Below are 24,445 nucleotides of genomic sequence, written 5' to 3' on the forward strand. Positions count from 1 at the left end.
ACAGCAGCACACCATGCTAAGTGCCAAGTTACTCGTCACGCTGCTCGGACCTAAGGGGGAAATCAGATCTCCATCCACTGGACCTTCCCACTTTCTTTTGGGAGTTGAAACTATTTGGTATCTCAGTTCCCTAAGGCAGGTTACACCACTGGAGAAATGAAGAGATTTACTTTTCCTCAATCAACTGATAGCACTGGACAAAAATCTAAGTAGCACTCACAGTATATTATGGCACTCACAATATATTATAGCATTGTGTGCTGGAAAATAGAAATAAAATACCTGCAAAATCTGCTGCCAACAGGTCTACCGCCTTTAAAACTTTGACTTGCAAGAAGCCAATATCCTTCATGTCCCGAAAAGAATTCTTTATACACTGCAAGAAGAAAAGCATAAAGATGTATCTTGTTTGTAATCAGTAAGAAACAGAAAACACTGAACTGCTAAGTGACTTACATTTTTATATGTATCACTATTTCTGTGGTGCTTCAGTTCAGAGCTGATACACCCATAAATACACCTCCACTATTCCACTCTCATTGTATCATGACCCTGAGGTTCGCAGCTTCACAGGTACCTGCTCTGAAGGAAATTCTCCATTCATGTAAGTTATCCGTTAACTTTATGGTGGAGACTGAAGGGAGCCCTGCATGTTTATGCAACCATCATCTGCCAATTAAAGCAGAAAATGGGACAGGGGTAGACCTGGAGAAGCAGCATGGCTTGGGAAGGCAGCATACTCAATCGGGGTTGAGGAATCTCTCCTCAAAAGTAACTTCAACTCATGGCGTTCAAACTCTCACACCTCAGTCTCGCAGCCTATTTTAGACAAATGCACTTCTTGCCCAGCTTTTGAGGACTGAGGTGTGGAAGCCATAGTATGGCTTTATCTTCCAACAGTTGAAAGTCTAGAAAATATCCTCCCCAAAGCAGTAAAGAAAGCTAAGGATGCTATGATCCCTCCATGATATTCAGTGTCTCATTCCCCATGATAATCTCTCAATACAATTCGAGTTTGCAAAGAAAAGTGTTAGTTTAAAACTCAACAAATACAAGCGGATAAATTGCTTGGGTCTATCTGCCCTGCCAATCTCCTTGCCATTCTAAACAAAATAACTGTGCTATGTAATAGTTTTCTCTGGTACGAGACATGTTATTGTGACTGGACAAATCTTTCTCCTTCCCCTCTACAATTCTGACTACTTCCAAAACTAAAAGGAGAAAAAAAGAAAAAACCCAAACTCACATAGCGCTGTGAAATCTGTTGCCGTTCGCTGGGGTCTCCCAAAGGGCAGACACACAGATCAGAGATAGAGACTCCTGTACACGGGGTGACAGCAATCAACATTAGCAGGGACCCCTGATGATTTTCCAGAGGCAGCTCTAAACAATTGGTCTGCTTCGTCGGCAGGGCATTAACGTCAACTTGGCACCTAGAACAACATTGCCAAGGGTTAATAAGAAAAAAGAGCTGGGGGGGTGGGAATACATCAGCATTTACATTGATTTCAGTAGCAAGCAGGCACCAAAACTCACTGCTTGTTCAGGATAGAAAGAAAGCCAAAAAAAATCATCTCAAAATTAAACATGGGAAACCAATTGGCCAGTTTCTATTGCACTTACTGTCAAGTTTTGCTTTCTGGTTCTCCTACTGGTACGCAGAGGTAAAAGGTTTGGGCTGCAAAGTACAGTAGGAAAACTTCACTCTGGCCTGCCTCACTTCCCCTCTAAAATCCCCTAGAGCTTTGTGATGGATTTGAAACACAATTTTATTTCACCTGGGGGAAAAGAAAAGGGGCAAACACAAAATTTAAAACATTAGCCTAAAATAGATTAGTTTCTTTAAAGTCACATACTCCATTTTCTGCTACATTATACTGTATGCCCCAATCTCTTTTACAGGCCTTACCAGAGCTGCATTTTCAGTGTACTGTTATATTTCCCAAAGGGAAGGACTGTCTTAAAAGTCCCTCCACCCCCTGCACATAACATGTATCATTAACCTGATATTTCCCCAAAAAATAACAATAAGAAGGAAAAAAGGGAAACCTTCATAAAGAGACAATAATAAAAGATGAGCATGGGCTAAAGCAGAGAGAGACAGCCAGTTTTACGTGAAGGGAGCGGTTAAATGCTACAGAAACCCTAATCACTTGGCTCGGCTAAATGCCTTCTATTTAGAAGTCCAGTAAATGGAGTGGAACTTTTTTGAACCTCCACGGGGCTTGGCTTTTAAGAACAGGCTGAACAAAAGTTACAGATGAAAAAGGAAAAAAAAGAAAATAAGGAAGGAGCAGCTTTGTTGCCACAGTGCAAGGGGAGTCACATTTCTCAAAGGGACGGTGAGCGGATGATGGAGAGCGAGAGCTTTCGCTCCGCTTAATGCCTGCCGACAAGTTTTTATTTAAACTAAACTTGTTAAGGTGTTGTCTTAATAGGCTAAAATTCCACAGGGTTCCCCCAGGTGGGTTTCTTCTGGGTAAATGGTGCATGTAGTGCTCCTGATTGATCCCATTCCAGTAGTAGAACTGGAGCAGTTTATACCCATCTGCTATAAATTGCATGCTTTCCGCTTCTTAACAGCCTATTTTCTGTGAATGTTAAGGGGAGGGGAAAAAAAATAAAAATCTGAAAACATTTCAGCCTGAAAACCCAACAAACTATGTTATGAAATAAAAGTCATAACTCCAATGAGTTTGTAAGTCATCCAGCAGCTCTGTGTATTAAAAGACAGCTCTTTGTGTAAGCTGCTTCTCACCAGAATCAATGGGGATGACTTTGCCTTAAGTGAGCTCTTTGCTATTCACTGCACTGAACATACAACAGGTTGCAAGTTTACTCTTATTCTCTGCTTTCAAGTGCTTTGAAAGAGAAAGAAAATAAACCAGGAAAGAGGACCAAAACTGTCTGACGTGCAGGCTGCCTCTCAGCACTATTTCCAAGTGCGAGAGGTTGCATTTAAAGCTCATCGCTAAGCCTAGACCCTTCAGAAAGATACAACAAGAGAAGATACAGCAGAAAGGAAAATAAAACAACAAAAAAAAGGCAAGCATTTGAGAAAAAGACCTTATCACTTCCACACTGGAGGTCAACATCACCTTGGCTGCATTAACACAGCCACTTCTGATACTGCAGAAGTTTTAGGTATCAGTGCAAAAGGGGGGATGTATCATTATCTTGGGTTTTGGGGGGGTTTGTTTTGTCTTTTTACAGATGGAGAAACTGAAGCAAGGAGAGGGGAAAGCTCAGGGTCACCCAGCTGGTCTGCGGATCAGCTGGCAGCGGAGGCCACGGCTCCCACATCAGCATTTCATACACCACCCACTCACCACAGGCCGTAACTGGGAAAAGCTGCATTTGCTTTTTATGTCAAGAACTTTCCATGGGGTAAAGAGAGAGAAAAGACAACTCATCCAGACAACAGTGCATCTTCCACCAGTATAACCTCAGAAACCTCTCACATCTCAAAGGCACAGTTCAACATAATTCTAGCTAGTTCTGGCAAACTGGAATTCTCTTATTAAAAGAATTCGACTAGCCAAAGGTCAGTGAAAAGACTGAGTATAAGGGCGTAGGGGTAGAAGCGATGCACATGTGGAGGGGAAAACAGCAGGAGGTGGAGTATAAGCATTTCTTCCTCAAATCATGTCTGATTTCTGTGCAAACTAACTTCCTTAAAACATCTGTGTTCACTCAAGGTGATGGTATGCCTCTCTATTTTCTTTTGAGGAACTGAAAAGAAACTCCACATTTGCACTTGCAAACAGCAAAAGGTTTAAGAAAAAAATAGACAATTTGTTTCATTTAGGTTATACAACATAACTGATCAGACTGCAAAGAATGCAGCTTGGTAAAACAATTAGACATTCAATTTACTGTATAAATTCAACAGCTTCCACACAAACACTTCTACCCTATTAAAACAAGTCTAATGATTTCCAAACTGTTAACAACATTCTCCTGAAACAGAAACTCTCCCTTTCCTTCTTTCTCAGCTTTCTATCTGCAACGCATTATTACAGATAATTATTTCACAGAAAAGTAGTAAGACTATTGCGATGGGCACAGTGTAAATCTAATGGAGGCAAACCACTTTTTGCTCGAAAGCTGCCTGATCTGAATACAAAGGGCAAAACTCAGATTATTTGTGTTTCAGGTGATGCAAATGATCTATGAGTTAAAGCCTCAACATAATCCTGTCTGAGAACAGGATAGCTCTGTTGTCATCTTTTTCTACATTGCACATTAAATCCAGGTATAATCTTCCAGTACATGGCTACATGCGAGACCTATAGGGGATACAGTTCTGGAAGTTAAGAGTGCATTGTGCATGCAAATGTATCACTTTTCTCTTTTTTTTTTTAACCACAATTAATTAAATGTTTTCCTTCCTCCTCCTGATCAATATTGAGGTCTACACCTCTATATTAACCTCTAGTCCTGTAGAGGATTACACTACAGCTCCAGTTTTCATTTAAGACTGTTCTTTTGACTTACAGCCCCTCACGTTCAGCTGCCAAACTCCTTTTTTTGCCCCTTTTTTATTCATTCTGCAGAGAAATACTACTTGAGAACACTACACAGTAAATAATTTGCTTAACTGTATCATGGAATCAAGTGTTAAAATTTCACTAAAAGGTGCTGAGCTTTGCCTCTTGCCACAAAATAATGGTGTTGTATTTTATTACCCAGTCTGCAGTTCATCAAGCTATACGTATCCTTAAACATACATAAATACATACAAAAAAAAATCTGCACACAACATTGCCATTTTTCCCCTGCAGAATCCTTGAAAGCCCTTCACAACAGAGGTCAGATCCAGTATCACAGTAAGATGCATCTCTGATTAATATTTGGAAAGGAATTTCAAATGTCATAGGTGTCAGGGAGACAATTAATAAAGTCTTATTCTGACTTATTTGGCAGATAAGTTTTGGTTGTCTGAGTCTTCCTATAGATTGGTGAAATTTAAATGAAAGATTTGGACACAGCCATAGCAGATTTTACTGCTCCATTTGAACAGCATGGCCTTTAAAATAAGGATAGTTTCTTGTTGCAAAGACACTGTTTCCTGGAGGCATTCATCATAAAGATATTGGATGCACTCCAATCTCACAGCTCATGGTCCTAAGTCTAGCAGCTTTTGTAAAATCTCTTTTTTGAGGTAAATATGTGAAGAAAAAACCTCCAACGTTCTAGAGCATCTCTTTTTCAAAACATATCCCTTAATGCAGTAACACTCCCTAACAGCTTGGCATAAACAATTTGACTCTGTCTGGACAAATTCTGCACACGTTAACACCTTTGTTTATTAATACACATTAACATGGTCTCCTGTTTATAGCATGCCTCTTATCCCAAAGGACACAAAAAGCACTCAATAAATGTTACTAACAGTCCTGTGCAGACTAAATAGAGGGATTATTTCATCCAGGACCAAAATACAGCCACCCCTCAGTGTCGGACCTTGGCAGCTGAACCCCTCCAGGCTGCAGCATTTTAAGAGAGGCAGAGAAACTGGATCCAGTTGAAAACCTAAGGAGAGCGCAGGTAGGCTGAACAAAATAATTCAGCTTGCGATGTGCACTGACAGTGAGGGTTCATTTCCTGGTAGAAGGGTGACATGAAATCGCACCGAATGTTTCCTTGCTAATGCAGAAGCAGACGAAGGCCCCAGGTGTTAGCGTTTAGTACCGGAGGTCCAACACATTTCTTACTCTATGTTCCATGGTCTCCACAGACGCTTCAGGTCCTATTTCAAGAACAATATTTTACCTCGAAAGCAAATTATGCCTGGGAGACGGGCCATGTTCCAGGGGCTTAAGGCATCCATCCTACATGAAATCCTGGGTCTAAGACAATTAACAGAAGTCTTCATTCCACAAAGGTTCAGAAGTCTGGATTAGCAGACGTGACTCACCTTGTGCATCTCCTCAACTTCATTTAAATATTAAAAATTTACATGTATTTAAAGGTCTAACCAACACAGTTCAGTGGGCTTAATGAATCCTAATTCTATCCACAAACTGACCACAGAACTATTAATTCAGATTGAGCAAATTTTGCCTATTCCTTAAAACCACGCAAATTCTTTGAGGGCAGTTAGGGTGTATTGCTCCGTGTAATGACCAAATAAAACCCACAAATATTTTACTGAAGAATCTTTCTTACAATGACATTGTGAAATCCAGAAATCTCAAAACTCAACTTGGAAGTCATGGAGACAATAAACCTGGCACCTCATAACGCTTTTTTTCCTACAGAACCCTTTTCCAGATTAGGCTGCATTTGAACCCTTCATAAAATATAATTTATTAGGTGTCAAAAGTTTCTACACTGTAAAAACAAGACTTGGTGTTATGCATTTGGTGTTCACGTATTCTTGCAATTGCGTTTTAAAATTCAGTATCTTTTTTACCTGTTTGGATGCTACAAGCGAATTTGCCGCACTTATGACAACAGCAGCAATGTGGATATATTGAATATTTTCTCTTCACATAAACAGCAAAAATAACTTTATGGTAAATCTAACACATGCAGGCTTCCCAGTGCTGAAATCTTTAATAACAGAATAAGGATTTTGCTCATAATTTTTGCCACATTGAACACCACCTGCCAGAAACAGTAGAAAAAGAGGGGGAAACCTAAAGAAGAATTGCTCTGGCATCACGGAGACTGAAGACAAGCAAGCCACAAGCACTGCTACATTTCCTAAGACTAAAGAGAATATCAGGAGTAATTAAAGTTTCTGTGAGAATGGAAGGAACAGATTCATCTTCAGCCACTTCTCCATGCGATGAGCAACAGCATTCAGCCAGAAAGCATTTCCTGCTCTGCAAAACCACAAACATTTGTAGAGCCAAAGGGCATTGTTCTTCCCAGTGAATAGTTTCAAACTATTTGAATGCCTGAAGTAAGAGAATGTTCTTATGCTACTGCTATTTAGTCAGCAAGTTGTGAAACCCTCGCCAGGTGAGAACAGCAAACCACCACAGACAGGATGAGCCCTGCCCCTGTGAATTTCTAGGTTGTGGCACTGACCCTGCAAGCCGTTAAGCGCGGACAGACCCAAGAGGGGCTCCAGTCAGTTAAATGGTTCCTGGGGCTGCTGCATGCAGCCAAGTGTGCAGATGCAGTTTGGGGAAGTGGGTCTGGACGACAACACTGCAAGCCAAAAGAAGGGAGGAGGCAACAGGAGGAAAGATACGGTTACTACTCAGAAACTAAGACTCATATCGTACAAAATAAGAAGGAGTTAGAGTGGAGGAGAAACAGCAGGACATAAGAGTGGGAGTCATATTCTATTCCCATTAAGAAACTGAAATAAAAGGTACAACTGCTAACCCACAAAAAGTCTCATCTACTAACGTGGCATAGCATCATAACTTGAGAATTTGAAGCTATAATGGAATAACACAGCAGGACAAAATCCAGTATCAGTCAGGAGATGAGTAAATAGCGTGGGGCACCAAACCCACAGAGATCGGACCTCTGTGGCAAGGGGGAAGAGACTACCCAAATAAAGCAACCCTGAGTAGCAGGACCCATATGTAAACAAGGCTACAAGAACACACCATTAAAGTGCAAACAGAATAAGTGACACCAGCGCCACTGGAAAGGAGCACAGAGATCCCTGAGCTGGCATCAGCCTGAAGCTGCAAACCAGCCCTGCAGAGCACACCAGGACCTGGAGCAACATCGCCACGCAGACGCAGACAAGTTCTGCCTCCTCGCTGCCTCTGAGCTCACGGAGTATTTTGGATTTTACAGGCAGTGTGTGCGGAGCCAGCTTGCGTGTCTCTGCATTCAGGTCATAGTTAATCAATTACCCATAATAGGTTTTAATAAACATACTCTTACAGAGGCATCTGGACATGACTGGAATAAGGAGAGAAACATACAGTATGATGCTGGTAATAAAAATATGTGGATCGATTTAAAAAATAATAATAAAAATCACATTATCTTTTGTACTTACCTCACCCTCCCTCAAAAAAAAACAAAACAAAAAACAACCAAACACCAAACCAACAACAACTTACATTCCCAAAAGCTCCTCATGCTTTTTGTTATCCTTTCTCCAGACTTCAATGTCCAACATATCCTTCCTGTCAGAGAAGTAGTGAAAATCAAACTGTTCCCTCCACTGAGGATTTGCACTCTTACACAGTGTCTAGAAAACATGCAGTTATAATATTTACTTTTCTTAAACGGTACTTATTTCCACAGTAAAGTACATATCAATTCTTCTACAAGAACAAGGCTGGATGCTAGGGCATCAAGTACTAAGGTCATTCCGACCAAAGCTCCCCAGCACATCACACACAGCCTCATCTTCCTTAAAAATTCTCTTTGCTCTCTCCCAGTAACGATAAATATGCAACTGTCACATGAATAAATAGCTGGAGAAACGCTGAAATGCAAGGTGGATCCACCAGCTCCACTTGCAGTGGACTGTGGTCATCATTCAACATCACACACTGGAAGAAATCAAGAATAAAGCTTTTGTGGATGATCACCTGAAAACAGGTTTGAATGAATTAATGAACCCAAACCAGTAATTTTTACCCTTCTGTGTTAAGATACAAGCAAAGAATGAGCTGCCTTGAAATTATTAAAATCCAGTTAATTTGATATCTGTAAATTGTCCCTTTGAGTTTGGTGAGATTGTTCATGTGTACAGGTTACTCCGAATATTCACTGGATTGGAGCTTAAATCACCTGCAGTTCATGTCACACTACACTACGCCCCATCAGTATCAGCGTGGCCGCTGAGAGAACAGGAGATGGGATTAGCTGGACCATGACTGAGATTTCTCCCACCTCGTCTGCTTTTCTGGACCATGAGAGATCAGACTCTGTGAGTTGAATAAACTCCAGGAAAGACCACGAAGCACTGCCAATTGTAAGTGTTATCAGGGTGTAAGAGCAGCGGTCCCCAACTTCTGCTGGACCCCAGACAGAAACACGAAGCAATCAACTCCCTGCAGGCACAGTGTTTGTACTTGATTCCGCATTTTAAACTTGCTAATTTTCTGTGACTGCAAATAGTGCAGTCTCGCAGATTTATGACCCACGCTATGGACTATTAAAGAGAAACATAAAAGCAGGATCTTAACTAGAATAACGTATATTTATTCTAAAATAACTAACCCATTTGTTATTTTTCAAAGCTGCTTTTCTAAATAAAGACATTGCATCATGACTTTGGTTTGAGGTCCAACGTGGGGGACAGAGTGCAGGTTTCAGATGTGCCTACATCTGAACGTTCTGTTCTGTGAACTTGCTCTGTACATTTTGTACAGAAGGGGGGTGGTTTGTTTCCTGCTCCTCCTCTCTCCGCACTTCTAGTTCATGCCATGAACATGCTCTTGCTTTCTTAACAGAATATTATGTTAATTATAGCCCCTCTCCTTATTAGACTTTGGAGATGAAACATGTATCTTTGGGAACTCCATTCATTTCTTAGATTCCCATGAAAGAGTATTGGATACAAGTAAACACGGCCTAGAAGAATAAAAACTCAAATCAAGACCATGGAATATTCTGTGTGTTTGGGTTTTGGGTTTTTTTTTTCTCCTGTTACAGGTAACATTTTTCAAGAAAGGTACTTAAAAAAATATATATATATATTCCCCTTCACTGGGAACCATTTCAGGTCTGCTTTTCCATCATACCGAACATTGCAAGCTTAACTTCTGTATTGGCAGAGAACAAAACACATGTGTGATGCATGTAGCTTTATTTCACCTCATATTAGTGTCAAACATCCATCAGCACGATGAGCATGTTAAACACACAAACCCAGATACACACAACATTCCTAACTTTCTATTTCTATACTGGCATGTAAAACATATTAGTAAGATGTTAATGTTCCTGATCTGGTCTCCTGGTTTTGATCTCACTTATATATAAGAGATTTAAGAATAGTTCCATCTGAGGTAACAACACTGGTAAAAGAAACACTAAGTGCCTTATTGGCTTCAGCAAACTTCAGGAAATCCTTAATACTTACCTTACTCTTGTATCTTTGATCTCCCAGTTTGAGGAGAATAAAAACCTCTGCCAAGCCCCCTCCGGGGATGTTCTTCCCCTCCAAGAGCGTGATGGTGACCAGCCCGTTCCACAACTGGTTCTTGCGCAAAGACTCGGAGAGTCGCACGCTCCGCATGAAACTCGACTGAAAAGCAAGTCGGCATCATGAAACATTTACACACAGGTTTTTTTGCTCAAACTGACTGCAATAGGGAAGCACCAGAAGTAAGAGAGGCACCACAAGCTCCTAGGAGTAAGCAGGGAATGGAGGGCAGTGGGATGCTACAGATTTTCTGCCTGTACTGCGCTATGGTCAGCCCCGCGCAGGGACAGTGCTCAGCGTCAGAGCAAAACCAGCAGTGTCAGCTCAAACCACCAGAGAGGTTGACTGCGGCTAACCTGGCTGTGCTTCAGTACGAGCAGACCTCCAGCACTGAGGGCAATCTGTTACCTTGGCTCAGGAAAGGACACAGGAGAGTGCTGGGGAGGAAAGCTGGAAGAGGGGAGAAACTGAGGTAAACATCTGCAGCTACATCCACAAAACGCAGCTCTGTCCTTTCTTGGGAGACAGCCCACAACCACGAAGTCTATGGCCAGGTGAGAGGCTGAGCACGCATCTCCCCCACCTCCTCAATCACATCGTCTGCGTTAGCTCTTCGCTCTCTGCAGCTTCTGCTTCCAGAAACTGAGCTCACGAATCAAAAATACTGATGCCTGCTGAAAAAACACTGACACCACCAGGCTCTTTATCTGGAGTTATGGTTACCTGGTAGCCACATTTGTTACCTTCGCAGCTGCATCCCACATAGCACGGCTGCGCTAACAGTTTGCTAACTGGCAGTATTTTATTGCACAGAGGATGATTAAATAGGCCTTTATTTGGGGGGAGTGAGCTGGAAACATTAAAACTCAAGGCTATACTTTCCTTCTTGCAGTAAAAATCCTGCCATATTTTATTCTCGTGAAGCAACTTTTAACTCGCCACACTTTGGAGCTTCAATCATGTCATATACAGGTGGGAGCAAGACGGAGGAGATTTCACAAGTCACTTTAAAACAGGACGTGTTAGCTTTAAAAGCAAGTAAGAAATGTTGCTGCTAAATAAAACGATTGCAAAAGCACCTGATGTCTGAAGATTACTTTTTATGGATCAATTACCCAGCAACAAAATTCTTAAATCATGGGTGGTGAACTCACAAATTTTTTACTCGCTTTTTACTGGTTAAAAAACCCAACTCTTTGAATCCCACAAGCATATTAATATACTTCTATTTAAACACACCGTTTGGCTTTCCTGGCACACTGGTTAAAAATTCCTACCTTTAAAAAGAAAACGAGATTTTGATTCATAAATCCAGCTGCAATGTAATTTCTTTTTCTTTTTTTTTTTTTTTTTCTCTCTAAAGTTCGTCTTTTAGGCCAAAAAGCTAAAGCATGACTGTTCCCATGGACATACTTCAAAGTCCCGGCAGATATATTCCTCCCTAAACACTGCAACTATTTCAAAATCCTTTTTATAAAAAAGGGAGTAATGTCCACAAGGGATCAAAGGGCATTCTACAGTCTGGCAATCGCCTTAGAAAAATGGCAGTGCTTCCATGAAATATGCCCTAAAATAATTTTGCAGCTTGGTATGTCCTAATTTCGAATTGGATGTTTATCTTGGAAAGGCTTCTATCTAACTTGTCCATAAAACAGCTCCACTTAGCTCTATGAGCCCTGTGAAAATGGAATCCAAAGCTGGCTATTAAGGGGGCCTGGAGATTGCTTCCATATGGCGTAACAGCATGGGAGTGGAGGGCTAAGGCCTACAGCAGGCGCTGCTTGGCTGGAGCTCCCCATCCATCCATGGACACTCGTTGCATTACACCATAACATCTGGATTATTGCTTGTAATGTCCCTGGGAAATATCCACTTCCCATCAAAGCCTTTATCTATCTCGGTTGTACTTTGAACGTTTTAGTATTTAACATAGTCATGTTTGATGTGATGTACTCGCTGCTTTAGGACTGAGGATTTTCCTTAGCGCCCTGCCCCAGCTCCTTCCTCAGAGGAGGAAGAGGTATTTGATGTTAGTTCATGCAAAAAAAAACCCAGAAAGTTTATTATCCGCATTACAGTTTCTTTTAAAAACTAAGCATCCAGTTCCCTTCAAAGCTTCCAGGCTGAACGTGAAAGACAGTTGTTATCACTCAGTTAACAAATCAAGTTTGGATTCTTTTCATTTTTTAAACAAGACCAGTGTTTTAGGGAGTCACTCAGCATTGGGGGTCTTCCTACCCAAATTCTGTAGCCTACATAACCCCACCCTTCTAACCACTGACTTGACAGTTCAAAGGACTGTTGGGAGGTACTCAGAACAGCCCAGAACCACACAGTCCCAGGAAAAATCAGCGCCTGCAGCTCAGTATTACTAGAGCACATTGCAATGCATCAGCTCTGACCTTCCCAAACAGGTGGCCCCTAGCAAATGGTCTTGTGCACCCCCTCTCCGGATGGCTGCGCAGCTGCAAAAGAACTCTGTGCTCATCTTGGAAGAGGGGTGTGCTGGTCTCCAGCTAACAGGACCTGGTTACTTTCTGGACAAAATCAAGCATCACTTTAGAGCATCACACTGGATGGAGAAGCCAAGATGTTTGCAACTGGTTCAGGGCATGGTACTGATCTGCAGCACCTCGACACAGGCCCAATGACTGCAGTTTGCTTCCTTCCTCCCCCAGCCCAGCTCTGCCACCACCACAGGACCCTCTGCAGAGGGAGCAGCGTGGAGCCCAGGACAGCTGCTCGCCTCACGTCCCTGCAAGCCAGCCCATCACGTTAGGAACGTTTTGGATATCCTGGATATGCCCAGGTTGCTCCCACAGGTCTGGCACATCTCCTGCACCTTGTATCGTCTACACACAGCAAAGAGCCGCTCTGTGCATGCTCTGCACCTCTCCTGCCTCCCTGGGTGCTCGGCAGGCCACTCCTCTGACCACCCCAATGGAAATCCCAGGCGAACAGGCAGGGTCTCAGGTTCCACTCACTGTTTCTGGAAGGAAGCACGTCTGGGGAAACCCACATGTGTGGTAGACCCACGGGCCTGGACCATCAATGACTCAACTTTAGTGTTGCCTGGGGAAGCCTGCACTACAGAAAATGCCTCCCAAGTGACAAGAAAGTGCTATTGCATTACTTATTTTAAAAGTCTTGCCTCCTCTCTGATACTCTGCATCTACTCGTTTAAAACTGATTTACACAGAGTTAATTGATTAAACTTCACAGCCTCCCTTCGAGTTGGCAAAACTATTACAGAGCAGAGAACAGAGAAGTGCAGTAATTCATCCAAAGTTACTCAGGGGAAAAACAAGCACTGAAAAAACCCAGCCCAAACACTACACTAACCTGCCTTCACAGCGAGACACCAGAAAAGTCAAAGCCCCTCTCTACGCTGGCCAGAAAAGAAGCCTATCACTGCTTCATCAGTGACAATTTTAAAGCAGTTTTATCTCCCCAGCTCTTCCTCCTCCCTGTGACCTCCCACACACCGGATGTCTCCGCACTTGGGTACTTCAGCTCCTGCTGCTGCACCCGAGCTCTCCACAGCTGTGCTCCCAGAGTGGATGCCAGGTCCTTCGGCCCTCTCCTGCTATATTTTCCTGTAAACTCTCTGCAGTCGGCCAGCTCACGCTCTGGCTACGTCCCAGACCGAAACAAAGGTGCCTTGCAGAGGTACAGCAAAGTTGGCTGAAGCTAGGATCGGGTTATAGGGCTGGAAATTAGGAAGCAGATGCTTTAGGATGGAATTTGGCACGTGTCCTGAGCACAAGACATTGGGCAAGTTTGCTTAATCCTTCCTGCTCCTGCCCATCACTTCTTAAATCAAGACAGTCTAAAGATCAAAATTTGAGGTGTTGTGTCCAGATAGATCTGTGTGCTAATAACCACGTTTAGGAGCAGTCCATTGCTGTAAAACGGATAACAACTTGGAACAAAAAGCATCCTTCAAACAAGCCAGCCAGAAAGAAAACAATAAGCACAAGAATATCCAAAAAGTTTTACTCTTAAAAACAAGCTAGATTTTTTAAAGTCTCGAGCCCATGTTTACTGCAGATTTAGGGACTGTACAACATCAGGTAAGTGACAAGCAACCTTCTCCGAAGCAAAGAGATGGCCTGATCATAGAGCAGGACCTTGCCATGGAGGAACAGGAGATGGGTCTCCCTACTGCTTAGAAAGGACATTTCCCCAGAAAACACCCCACATATCTGAACAGAAGAATTAAAAATCAGTGCTCACAATCCCACTTTCCAAATCCAGTTCCTGTTTTCTAAATAAATATAAAAGCTTCTCACATCAACTTCCGATTTTTTGTTACTTCCTGGTTCTGGTTTAAAGGAGAAAGTTGGACAAGAACAAGCAAGTGGGCCATATTCTGTCTTCAGAGAGGCAAAACCAGGAGACAAGCAAGAATGCCAGAGCTTTGGAGGGGGAAGAACCAGCTCATTGACCCAGCTTCACAAAATCCTTTAGGAGCTCGAGTCTCCATGCTAACACCATTTGTATATTATCTCCCTCTATAGGCACCCAGCGAATCCCCTCTGGTGCATCAGGGCTGCTTTCAAATCTGTCTCTTTTCCTGACACACACATACATGCCCCAAGTTCAAACTTGTTTTTGAAGCAATAAAGAGATGCAGAAAAATTGTACATTTAAATGACACGGCGAGGTGGCCAAGTGTGAAGTGAGCCCATCTCTCACATCTCTCATTTAAAAGGATGAGACAGGACAACAGAAAGCCTGCTGCAATCCCCGTGAAGAGGTCAACGTCGAAACTGGGCCACGTAATTTGCCATTTGAGACAACAACAACACGCAAATAGGAAGACTCTTAGGACCTCTCCTCATTAGGCAGGGAAACCATTTTGCAGAGGCAGTCTCCCCTTGGGAAAGAGGAGAGGGCAGCGAGAAAGGCAAGTGAACCGACACGAGATTGCCGCCACGACGCGTGACCCTGTGGCGAGTGAGTCCCTCCGCTCCGCGAAACGCTCGGAGAGCGCCGCTGCCCACGGGGTATGGTGGGAGAAAGTCAAATAGAATGAGGCAGGCAAAAATGAAACCTAACAGCCCACGCAGAGGGAAAAAAAGGAGAGTGAGGGATTTTCCCCTGCGATGAGACACTGAGGAGCACTTGGGTCCGGTCAGCCTTTCAGCCAATTTATTCGATCAGCTTAGGCGATCAAGGTGGCAATTGCGTCGCTTTTGTTTCGGGACTGAACTGCTGCGGGTCAATCCACCCCAAGCAAACCTGCTTATTTGCTTCATAGATGTTCCACACTTAAAGGTTAGTCAGCTGTAGAAATGCTGGAAATAGCACGCAGGGCACACAGGGTGAGACTCAAGCCACCCGGGACAAACAAGGCTACTGAGCATCAGCACGCTGGGCACCAGCAGAGACAGCTACCAACTCCGTCTGTGCCCCAGAAAAACAGAAAAGAGGGGAGAGTTTGCCAATACACAGATATAAGTGTGTTTATTAATACTGCCTAATAGTATCTTCTTCCCTTTGCAATGCCACCCTCCATGAGGAAAAGAAGAAAGCTGCGCTCTTGGAGACAGCTCCCACAGAGGACAATGCTGTTCTCGGCTCCCATAAAACATGAGGGATCTGGATGTGCTGCCCATGTCTTGGGAGTCTGCCCAAACGCACAACGATTCCCTTCTAGCAGCAGTGAAAAATGTCTACTGTGTAATCAACAGAGAGCTAAATCATCCCGTTCAACAGTTCTTGCACCAAAATGATTTAAAAGACAATATTCAGTTGCTGAAATCCTTCCTGCATGCTATCTGTAACGACTGCAAGACAACCATAGCTAGGCTGGAGATCTTGTACTGCTGCTGCTTCCTTGTTGTCTGAAACGTAGCTTTTTCATCAAAAAGCAAGGGGGCTCAGAGAACACACATGAAGAGTGCAGAGTATTCACAACAGCCCATGTGAACCCCTTCGCCAGTCTGACATGGGGTGCTGACCACTTGGGGTGAAATTGGGAAGCCAGCAAGAATCCCATGACTGATGTGACAAGACTCATGTAGGGAACTGATATGGCAAATCTGCACCAAGATAACATAAAATGTTTAAATTAAAGTATAGCCAGATTTCTTTCATATAGCCAATACAGATTACAAAAAGCTGTGAAAGTTGTATTCATTTTATACATCCTTAAAATAAGTCATTTCCCCTGTATTTCTAGAAGAAAAGCTAAATGTTACAATACAGGTCAGCTATAGTTCAGCGAAAAAAAACCCCAAAAAAACAAAACAGAAGAACTATTTCAAATAGAAAACTTTTATTTGCCTAAACCTACAGAGATGAAATTTAGCTCTGTCTCAGTTCAGCTGCTCTAATGGAAAGTATATGGCCTTTTTCCCCTGCAACAACCAACCGGAGCCAGCTCAGTAGCCAAAAAAGAGACGAGTTTGTGTATCCGTTACAGAGCTCTCTCCATTTTCCCTGCCCCCCCTCCCTTATTCCTGTATCTTTATCTCGTCCAGCAGCGTTGTTTTCTACCCCATCATACTCTCTGGCTATTCCTCCATAACCTCTTGTGCCTTCCCCAGACACCTATATTCCCCGTGCACACAATTTTTCTTTCTAGCCTTTATGTTCTGCCACAAACTGCTAGTACTGCTTCCACAGACCAGAGTTCCCTAACTAAAGATGGTTATTGATGTACAGTACTGGTGTTTTAGTGCAGTAGCAGAATCAATAAACCAGGAAATACTGCTTTGTCAGATTTTTCCAGCGCATGCCGGGAAACATTTTTACTGCCTTTGGATGGTCACAGAGCTTTTCTTTAGAGATCACACTGGAGCATGAACTGTGTCTTCCCTGGGAAGAACTGAAGCTCTCCTACCCTCTAGTGACTGGAACAGAATAGAGCACAGGGTTGCAGCTCTTTTTTTCCCCTTCACTTTCAAACAATACTTTCACTTCTAACTCAATACCATGCTTCAGCATCTCTTAATTTTATTTTAACAGATGCTAAGACACAAGCCAGAGTCTTGAGAACTGAATGACCTACCAGTGTGGCTTACAGCTAAAGGTCCAAAAACCTGTATATAGAAAAATTATTCAAAATGTAATGAGATACAACATACAGCGAAAAAAATAAATATGGTGACAGCAACCAAGACAACAGTTTGGCTATTTGGGACAAAAAAAAGACCAGAGTTTAAAAACTTGGCTCCCTTTCCTAGGACCTGAAGCCACCGAGCATCGAGACAGCTATGTGTGCACGTGTGAGAAAAAAGGGGCTCGAGCTACTTTGAGTGAGGACACAGTGATTTCCAGAGCTTCAGTTAAAAACTAAAGCACTGGGCTCTTCAATTTCTCCATCCCTTTGTCATACAGCATGCAGGGATGCCTGGTGTCTCTCTGCGTGGAGTGCGGCAGGAAGGGCTGAGATATCCCTGGGACCAGAGGCCTTGCCAAGCCAGCTCCAAGGGCTGCACTTTGTACTTCTTCCACTGACAGAAATATACTTGCTGGCACAATACCTGAGAGGGTTGGCTCCTCTGCAAAGCAGACCACAGTGTAATGAATAAAACAAGAGGAGGTTAATTATTCAATTTATTTAGGCACAAACCAATAGTTATATAGGGAAAATATCAAGACGCATATGTGTTCTCCTAAGAGCCAAATTCTGCTTTTCAGAACGTTAGACTGTATAGCTCTCAAGCCGGGTACTGGGGCCTGCAGTTTCTGTATCACTGTTATTTACTCAATAGCAAATTAAAGTGTTACAGAACAAATAAAAAGATAGAGTCTTTTCCTTAGACAAGTTAAAATCTAATGCAGGAATGGGACAGTACAGGAATATAAATGTTACAATGCTGGTAATGAAAACTCCCTGCCTGGTCTCCATCCCAAAACCAAAAGGAATTTCAAAACCCACAGGAGTGACCAGAAGAAATACTGCCTCATGAAATTCCTCCCGTGGCAAGAGGCAGCCCATACAATTAGACTGGGATCCAGGAAACTCGTGTTCCACCCCAGTACCAACCACTGACCACCTTCCCAGGTATCCTTAAACAACTCAAATCCTCCACAGCTGCTTTTTCTGGTTGAATTTACACCCATTTCCTTAGCACAGACAGTTTTTCTCTCTTTCTACAGCTTTTTGCTGAATGGGGTTTTACTCACACTTGCCACTAGACTCTACCATATAGAACCTACAATAAGAAAACTGCAGCAATTTCTCATCACATTGGAAAAAAAAAAAAAGTGAAGGGTATCACAGCCACCACATTAAGACAGGTTGCATCTATACTTCAAGGTTTTCCCTTTCTCTTTCAGAGGCGGGCACAGATTTTTGGGAGGGGATTTATTTTTTCTTAAGCGAAAAATATATGGATTACCTTGGATGAAGTTCGCTTCTTCCGACTTGACCACCTCTGTTCATGGGACCCCATCATTGTACCAAAGAGAAGCCAGAGAAAGCAAACAGAGAAGGAGTAAAATGGAGAAAGTGTTAAGTAAAATAATTCAAAAACCAACTTGCAAATGTGTTAGAAAAGCTTATTACTAAGTTGGAGGCTGGATCTACAACTACATTCATCTACCTGCCTCCCTCATGGAACATAAACAACAAACTCAAAATACCTGCATTGCACCAAAAAAAAGAGGAAATAAAAAAAAAGGAATCAAGAATAAAAAGTGGAGGGACAGAGAGCCATTAGTAAGAAACATGGCTTATACTTCTGGTGCCATCTGGTTCTACAGTAAGCTAATTTAAAAAGGGAAAAAAAATCATCTTGCTGTTAAGTGCTAATGTGGACAGAGCCATTTCACTATTCTGATTCCACTGGAAATGGCTGAGCAATTTGCATTTGAAATATGAGGGCTTAAAACATCATCTTTAAAAAAAATTACAGTGTGCACCAACTCCTCTATCATCTGCGCGCTGAATGTTAACTAAGCACCCAAGAGTACCAAAAGCTGCTACTTCAAACCAATGCATTTTCTGTCTCATTGGCTAGGTGCACTTTAGCCCATGCCTCCCGAAAAATCTCAGAAGAATTCCTGAAGTTTTTGGATAAATTGCTTCTTTCGCTAAAGAATCATTCTGTCTCTGCTTCACCCCTTCCTGCAATCCAGCGACATGCCTATCCACACCATCCTTCCGTACAAGTTAGAGGGGGAATTCACATCCCAGATCAAAGCCACCTCATCATACAGATACATAAACACAGTTTTGAATGCTGTCATTAATCTTTTAAATAATCACATATTGAGGTAGAAATAACTTTACAAGTATCTTAATTAAGATTTTACACATCTCAAAAAGGCAACTATTTGAAAAATAAATAATGAACAGCAGATGTCCCACGCTGGCTTTTTTTCTTATTTTGCTTTCCAACCCCTTGAAACATTTATGCTTCCATAAATAATCCCATTCAGACTGGAATTCCATACCTATAATTCACTAATGTGCTGTAAACAGCAGCTTTAAACTAGACTGTATAGACAACTTGTAGGAAGACTCTTTTTACACTTAAAATTAGCTCTGTTTTTCAAGCCAGTCCAGGTAAATGTCTGGCCTTGGCTCCTCCCCACCCCCTAAAAAAAAGGAGTTCACCAACACAGGTAATGCTCCACACTGTGTAAAACAATAGTAGGAATCTTTAAAAGAACCAAAACCAAGTGCTAAAATCTAAGCTCCCATGTAGAAATCAGAAAAGAGTATGCTCTGGAATATCAGAGTGGGTATGGCTCCTACCTGCAGTGATGGATGCCACCCCCGATACACAGAGCACGCTGCCACAACACGTCACTGCGACGAGACAGAAGCATCTCGCTACAGATGTCTACACAACTTTTACCCAGTTAAATAAGGGGCTTTTTTTAAAGTTATGATCTATCTCGATTTCAACATTGAGTCTCAGAGGATGAAAATAAAGGTGGCATCTCCCAATAAATCAGATTATGCCAGCTCTTTTTCCTGCCCCCTACACATTCCAGCTATAAATTTGATTTCCTAAGCCACTTACGTTTCTCTTGAAGTCTCCTTGCTTGACTGCTAGACTCAAGTTTAATACAATCACTCCCATGTCATCTTCTAAACTGTTGGGATCTTCCAGTTTTAAAACCTGTTCAGTAGTTCTACAAGCAAAGGAAAAAAAATAGATGTGCATTTATTGACTCCAGTTAACTCGAGTTCATTATTAAAGGTCACGCTGAGCTGTGCAAATTTCAGCTTCTTGTGTGAAATTCCCAATATTGAGTTTAAATGTTAAAACAGGAAATGTGGAGGGTTCCTTCTTAGTTCTGACAAAATACAGCCCCTTTTTAATAACGTACTGTAGAGTTTATACAGCATTGCTTAATACTCATAACTCTCTATATGCAGATACACACCGAATTAAGTTACTACAGCTTCTACTACACAGGGAAGTGGAGTGACAGGGAAACTCATTCAAGTGAATTTTCTAACATTAATGGCTGGCATTCAACTCTGGAGATGTTTATTTTGCCTTATCTCTGCCTGTGTTTAATCTCCCTCCATGACTCAGTTCCCTCTCTGAACACGGGAATGCTGGTATTTACCTGGTGGTACTTTCTCACCGATAAACTCATTAATGTTTCTAGAAATCCAGATAAAACAGCCATGCGAGCTATAATAACCCTGCACAGGGAGAACTCATTTTCTCCAAAAAAAGTCCCACAGCAAGGGAGTATAAAAGAGAGAACTAAAAAACTTGAATTCCTGGCTTCCAGTTCCACATTGAGCCCCAGCAGCAGCAGACAAAAGGCACAGGGTTTGCCTCCGCACTAAATCAGGGCCAGCTGCAGCTGCTGCGGGGGACGGACGGCTGCAGGGGGAGGCTGAAACAGGGCACTCGCAGACAGGCAAAGTCCTCCCCAGCCCCGTTATAGACGGAAAAAGGCACCCTATGCTATATGGGGCTACAGAGGGGTCTCAAACTTCTCCCCCACCTCTTCTTCCACCTCCATAAATTACTCTGGTGCAGCCCTCCCTACACAATGCCGCGTATAGAAATTCTTATTCCTAGACACGAAAGGGAAAAGGGCGCCTTCTGCTGAGCTGGGCTCGTCCAGGTTGGATCTGAACCCTGTACGTAGCACCGGATAAAAGGATGCGTGTACAGGATTTATGTCTCATGATTTCTTTTTTTAAGTGTGCTCCCCACCCTCCTATCAAAATAAGTTTTCATGAATAGACAAATTCACAGCTAGAGCAAAAGCACTGCATTATTTTCCTATGTTTCCCAATTGAGCTGCATTAATGACCTTTAATTAAACAAATGTTTTACCTATTGAGTTCAAGTTCGGCGAGTGCTACAAATGCCGAACCCATGAAGTCTGAAGAGGTTAAATCTCGATCGTACACCTGGTAACAAAATAAAATTAATATTTATAGTTTTCACATCATAAGCCAGCTTTATCCTGGCCAATAAAGGCATGGACATTTTAAGTGTTTTCAGTTCAATTTTGTATTTGAAAGATCAAAGCTTAGATATAATTCAGGGATAATTTTCCATCTCCCTGCTTTAATTCGTATTTTAAACTAAATATTTAAACAGCATTTTGAAAGTATCCTCTTAATATTATGTAAACAGAGACATGTGTGCTGCTATGGATTGCGCCTGTTCCTTTATGCTCAGCGCGATAGCATAATGAAGCGCCGCACAAAAACCAGGTACTTCTGGCTACAGATGTTTTAGCAATTAGTGCTCGCAACTGGTAGCTTGCAGTTCTGGTAACTGTAACGTTACTCATAATGAGAAAAGGCTTTGCTACTTGTCACGGCTGCATCCCAGGTAATAATTCTGTTCAACCCAGCCAAATTACACTCTTAAAACGTGCTTATGAAACCGTGATTGGTTTCACCGAGTTTGCACGAGCGCGGTGAGAGCGAGCGGAATTTAGCTCCATAGCTTTAAACACATCCAGTCAAGGAGTTTTATTTCAACCTGGGTTTTTGCAGACGGAAAGCAAAACACGCGAGTAAAACCTGGAAGAGACATATGTGCGTTTTAATTTGAAATTGCTGAAACTCTTAAACCGGAGAGTGTTTTATGTTACGCTGCTACAGCGAGTAAAAATCAAGACATTTTTAAAGCAGAAAATAATTACTGAAGTAAATATTTAGCCATCTTTCACAAATGTAAAACCAAAACTTACTTTGATCCAGAGTTTTTGATCGAGGGTCTGTATGGGCAGCACAACGGTCTCATCCCAGACTGGGTTGAGGTTCTTGTAGACCACCTTGCTTTTGTACAGAGTCTTCCCGTTCAGTTTAAACTTCACATATGGGTCACTTGTACCTGTGATAATTAATAAGAAATAGATTAGCACTGCTCCAACGTAACCCCACAATCTCAAATTATATTTTCATAAAGCAAAAAATTACAATAATAAGTAGTTTATTTTGTATATACATGCACATACATAATTAGCTACATAAAAATTCCTAGTTCATAGAGAAAATCTATTGAACAGAACCAGAAAGTTGTTTGAAAGCAGGCAACGAAAATACTTCATAGTTTGCTTGATCTCCACTGTGCTGTTCTTAAAGAACAATAATTACACTTTAGTAACTTAGGTAATACTTTTATTTGGGAAAAGAGCACACAGAAGCAGGGATGAAGGACGATTTGCAGGCCAACTAACACCACCGAGAGCAGAAGAGAGAAAATGTGATCCTGCGACTACGAATATATCAAAAGACCAAAACTCAAAAGCATCGTAACTTGGAGAGGGGCTCCAAGGAAACCAGTAACAATAGCTAAAATACCCGTCAGGATTTCATCACCGGTCTCACTTGCCAATTTACTTAAATCCAAATTTGAAGTTTCAGTGAAAAAATACTGACAGCATTCACCAGCTCAGGATAAAAACCACATGCACAATAGACTCCGTAAAGACCACAAACAATATTCAGGTAGCACATTCTTTAATCCAAGCGGCACATTTTGCCATGGCAATAACATCCCGTATTTTTATGGAGCAGATGTCCATGGCCAGAGCATGAGGCTCGTGCCGCTCGGCAGCAATAGAAAGACTTGCAGCTGTCAAAGGAAAAGAGAAGAGTGAATCAACTTTGTTATTACTGTTATTAAACCAGTGGCATCTGCACTAACAGCAACCACTGTGCAGGACACCAGACAAAAGAAGGACAAGGTACACAAAGGATTTAACTAGATGGTTGAGTTAGTAACGCAGTGTTATGTGAGCAAACACATCGTTTTGGGGGGATTTTTTGAGCCTATGTGTTAGTATCTATTTGGAATGATGTAGCACTGCAAAGAATTGTGCTCCTAGGACATATGGACTTATTTTTAACAGTTACAGAAAGTTTTTATTCTGTTTTAATTTCAAAAGAGAAGAGTTGTAGAGCCCTGCCAAATCTGCACATAGTGTTTCACTCACAGAAGGAAAATATCAGTTTGGTTTTCAAATACCACCTGCAGCTGATACTGTTCCTAAATAGTAATTGCTGAAATCAACCCCTTTTTGTAAAAAATGCTGCAAACTTAAAAAGATGTTTATTTTCCTTGTCCTTTAAGAAATAATAATAAGGGCCTGCTACAAAGCCAGGGAAGTCAGAGGGCCGCTTCTCTTTGTTTTCAATAGGTTGGGACTAGACCTTTCCCTAGAATGCTTCTACAAAACTATGATTATACTCTTATAGAAAATATACAGTTTAAAACCAGCAGACTTTCCACAAGTGGGAACACACAGAGAAATCGTAGCCCCACATCGCAGGCAGTAGCCCTCAGATACTATAGAAATAGAGAAATAACCGCATTGAGCTCTTTGGTGTTAGTTGCTTCCAGTTCCTTTAAGAAGAAAAAAGGAAAAGAAAAAACAAAACAAAGCAGACCTTTATTTAAACAATAAGCAGGAGCAAGCTGCAGCACTAAAAACAACAATAGTAGTAATGTCCGTAACCTATTCAGTGCAAGAAATAGCAACTGACCAAGACAAGGAAAGCAACTGATGAAATGAAAGCACGAAGAGGGCGATGGAGGCAGGTGGTCTATGGCCACAGCTCATCTGCTCTTGGCACAGAAAACCCATGAGCGAGGGCAAAACCCAGAAAGAGAGCAAGAAAGAGGAGACAGAGAAAGCAAACAGCCAGCAATTCAATGTCTGTAAGTATAAAAAGTCCAAGCCCTTTCTCCGAGGATGAGAAGCAAGACTATAGCTAAGTAAGCATCTCAATTGCATTATTGCTCTGAAAGCTTTCCAGGTTCTTATACAGTAAAGGAAAATAAGAGGGGAAGGGCTGCCCAGCACTGTTCATGTGAGTGAGGCTTTAGCAATCACTCCCATATATAAATATATACAAAAAATAGGATGTCTTCATATATAGAAATATTTATTTAAAAATATATATAATAT

The 24,445-nt window shown here is 41.9% G+C and overlaps 1 protein-coding gene across 1 annotated transcript in view; it reads right to left on the reverse strand.

Moving 5' to 3' along the window:
- The window catches only part of MCTP2 (multiple C2 domains, transmembrane 2), a gene marked incomplete at its 5' end in the record, with an annotated part of 82,741 nt that extends 59,632 nt beyond the window's left edge, over positions 1–23,109 (reverse strand). The window contains 9 exons of the mRNA XM_010189789.1: positions 283–376; positions 1,247–1,433; positions 8,043–8,173; positions 10,019–10,183; positions 18,436–18,471; positions 20,068–20,179; positions 21,352–21,428; positions 22,223–22,365; positions 23,011–23,109. Coding sequence (XP_010188091.1) covers positions 283–376; positions 1,247–1,433; positions 8,043–8,173; positions 10,019–10,183; positions 18,436–18,471; positions 20,068–20,179; positions 21,352–21,428; positions 22,223–22,365; positions 23,011–23,109 — 1,044 coding nt within the window. The remainder of the gene's footprint in view (positions 1–282; positions 377–1,246; positions 1,434–8,042; positions 8,174–10,018; positions 10,184–18,435; positions 18,472–20,067; positions 20,180–21,351; positions 21,429–22,222; positions 22,366–23,010) is intronic.
- Between the last annotated feature and the right edge of the window lie 1,336 nt (positions 23,110–24,445).

This window comes from Mesitornis unicolor, unplaced genomic scaffold (genome assembly GCF_000695765.1).
Source record: "Mesitornis unicolor isolate BGI_N332 unplaced genomic scaffold, ASM69576v1 scaffold37538, whole genome shotgun sequence".
NCBI classification, from domain to species: domain Eukaryota; kingdom Metazoa; phylum Chordata; class Aves; order Mesitornithiformes; family Mesitornithidae; genus Mesitornis; species Mesitornis unicolor.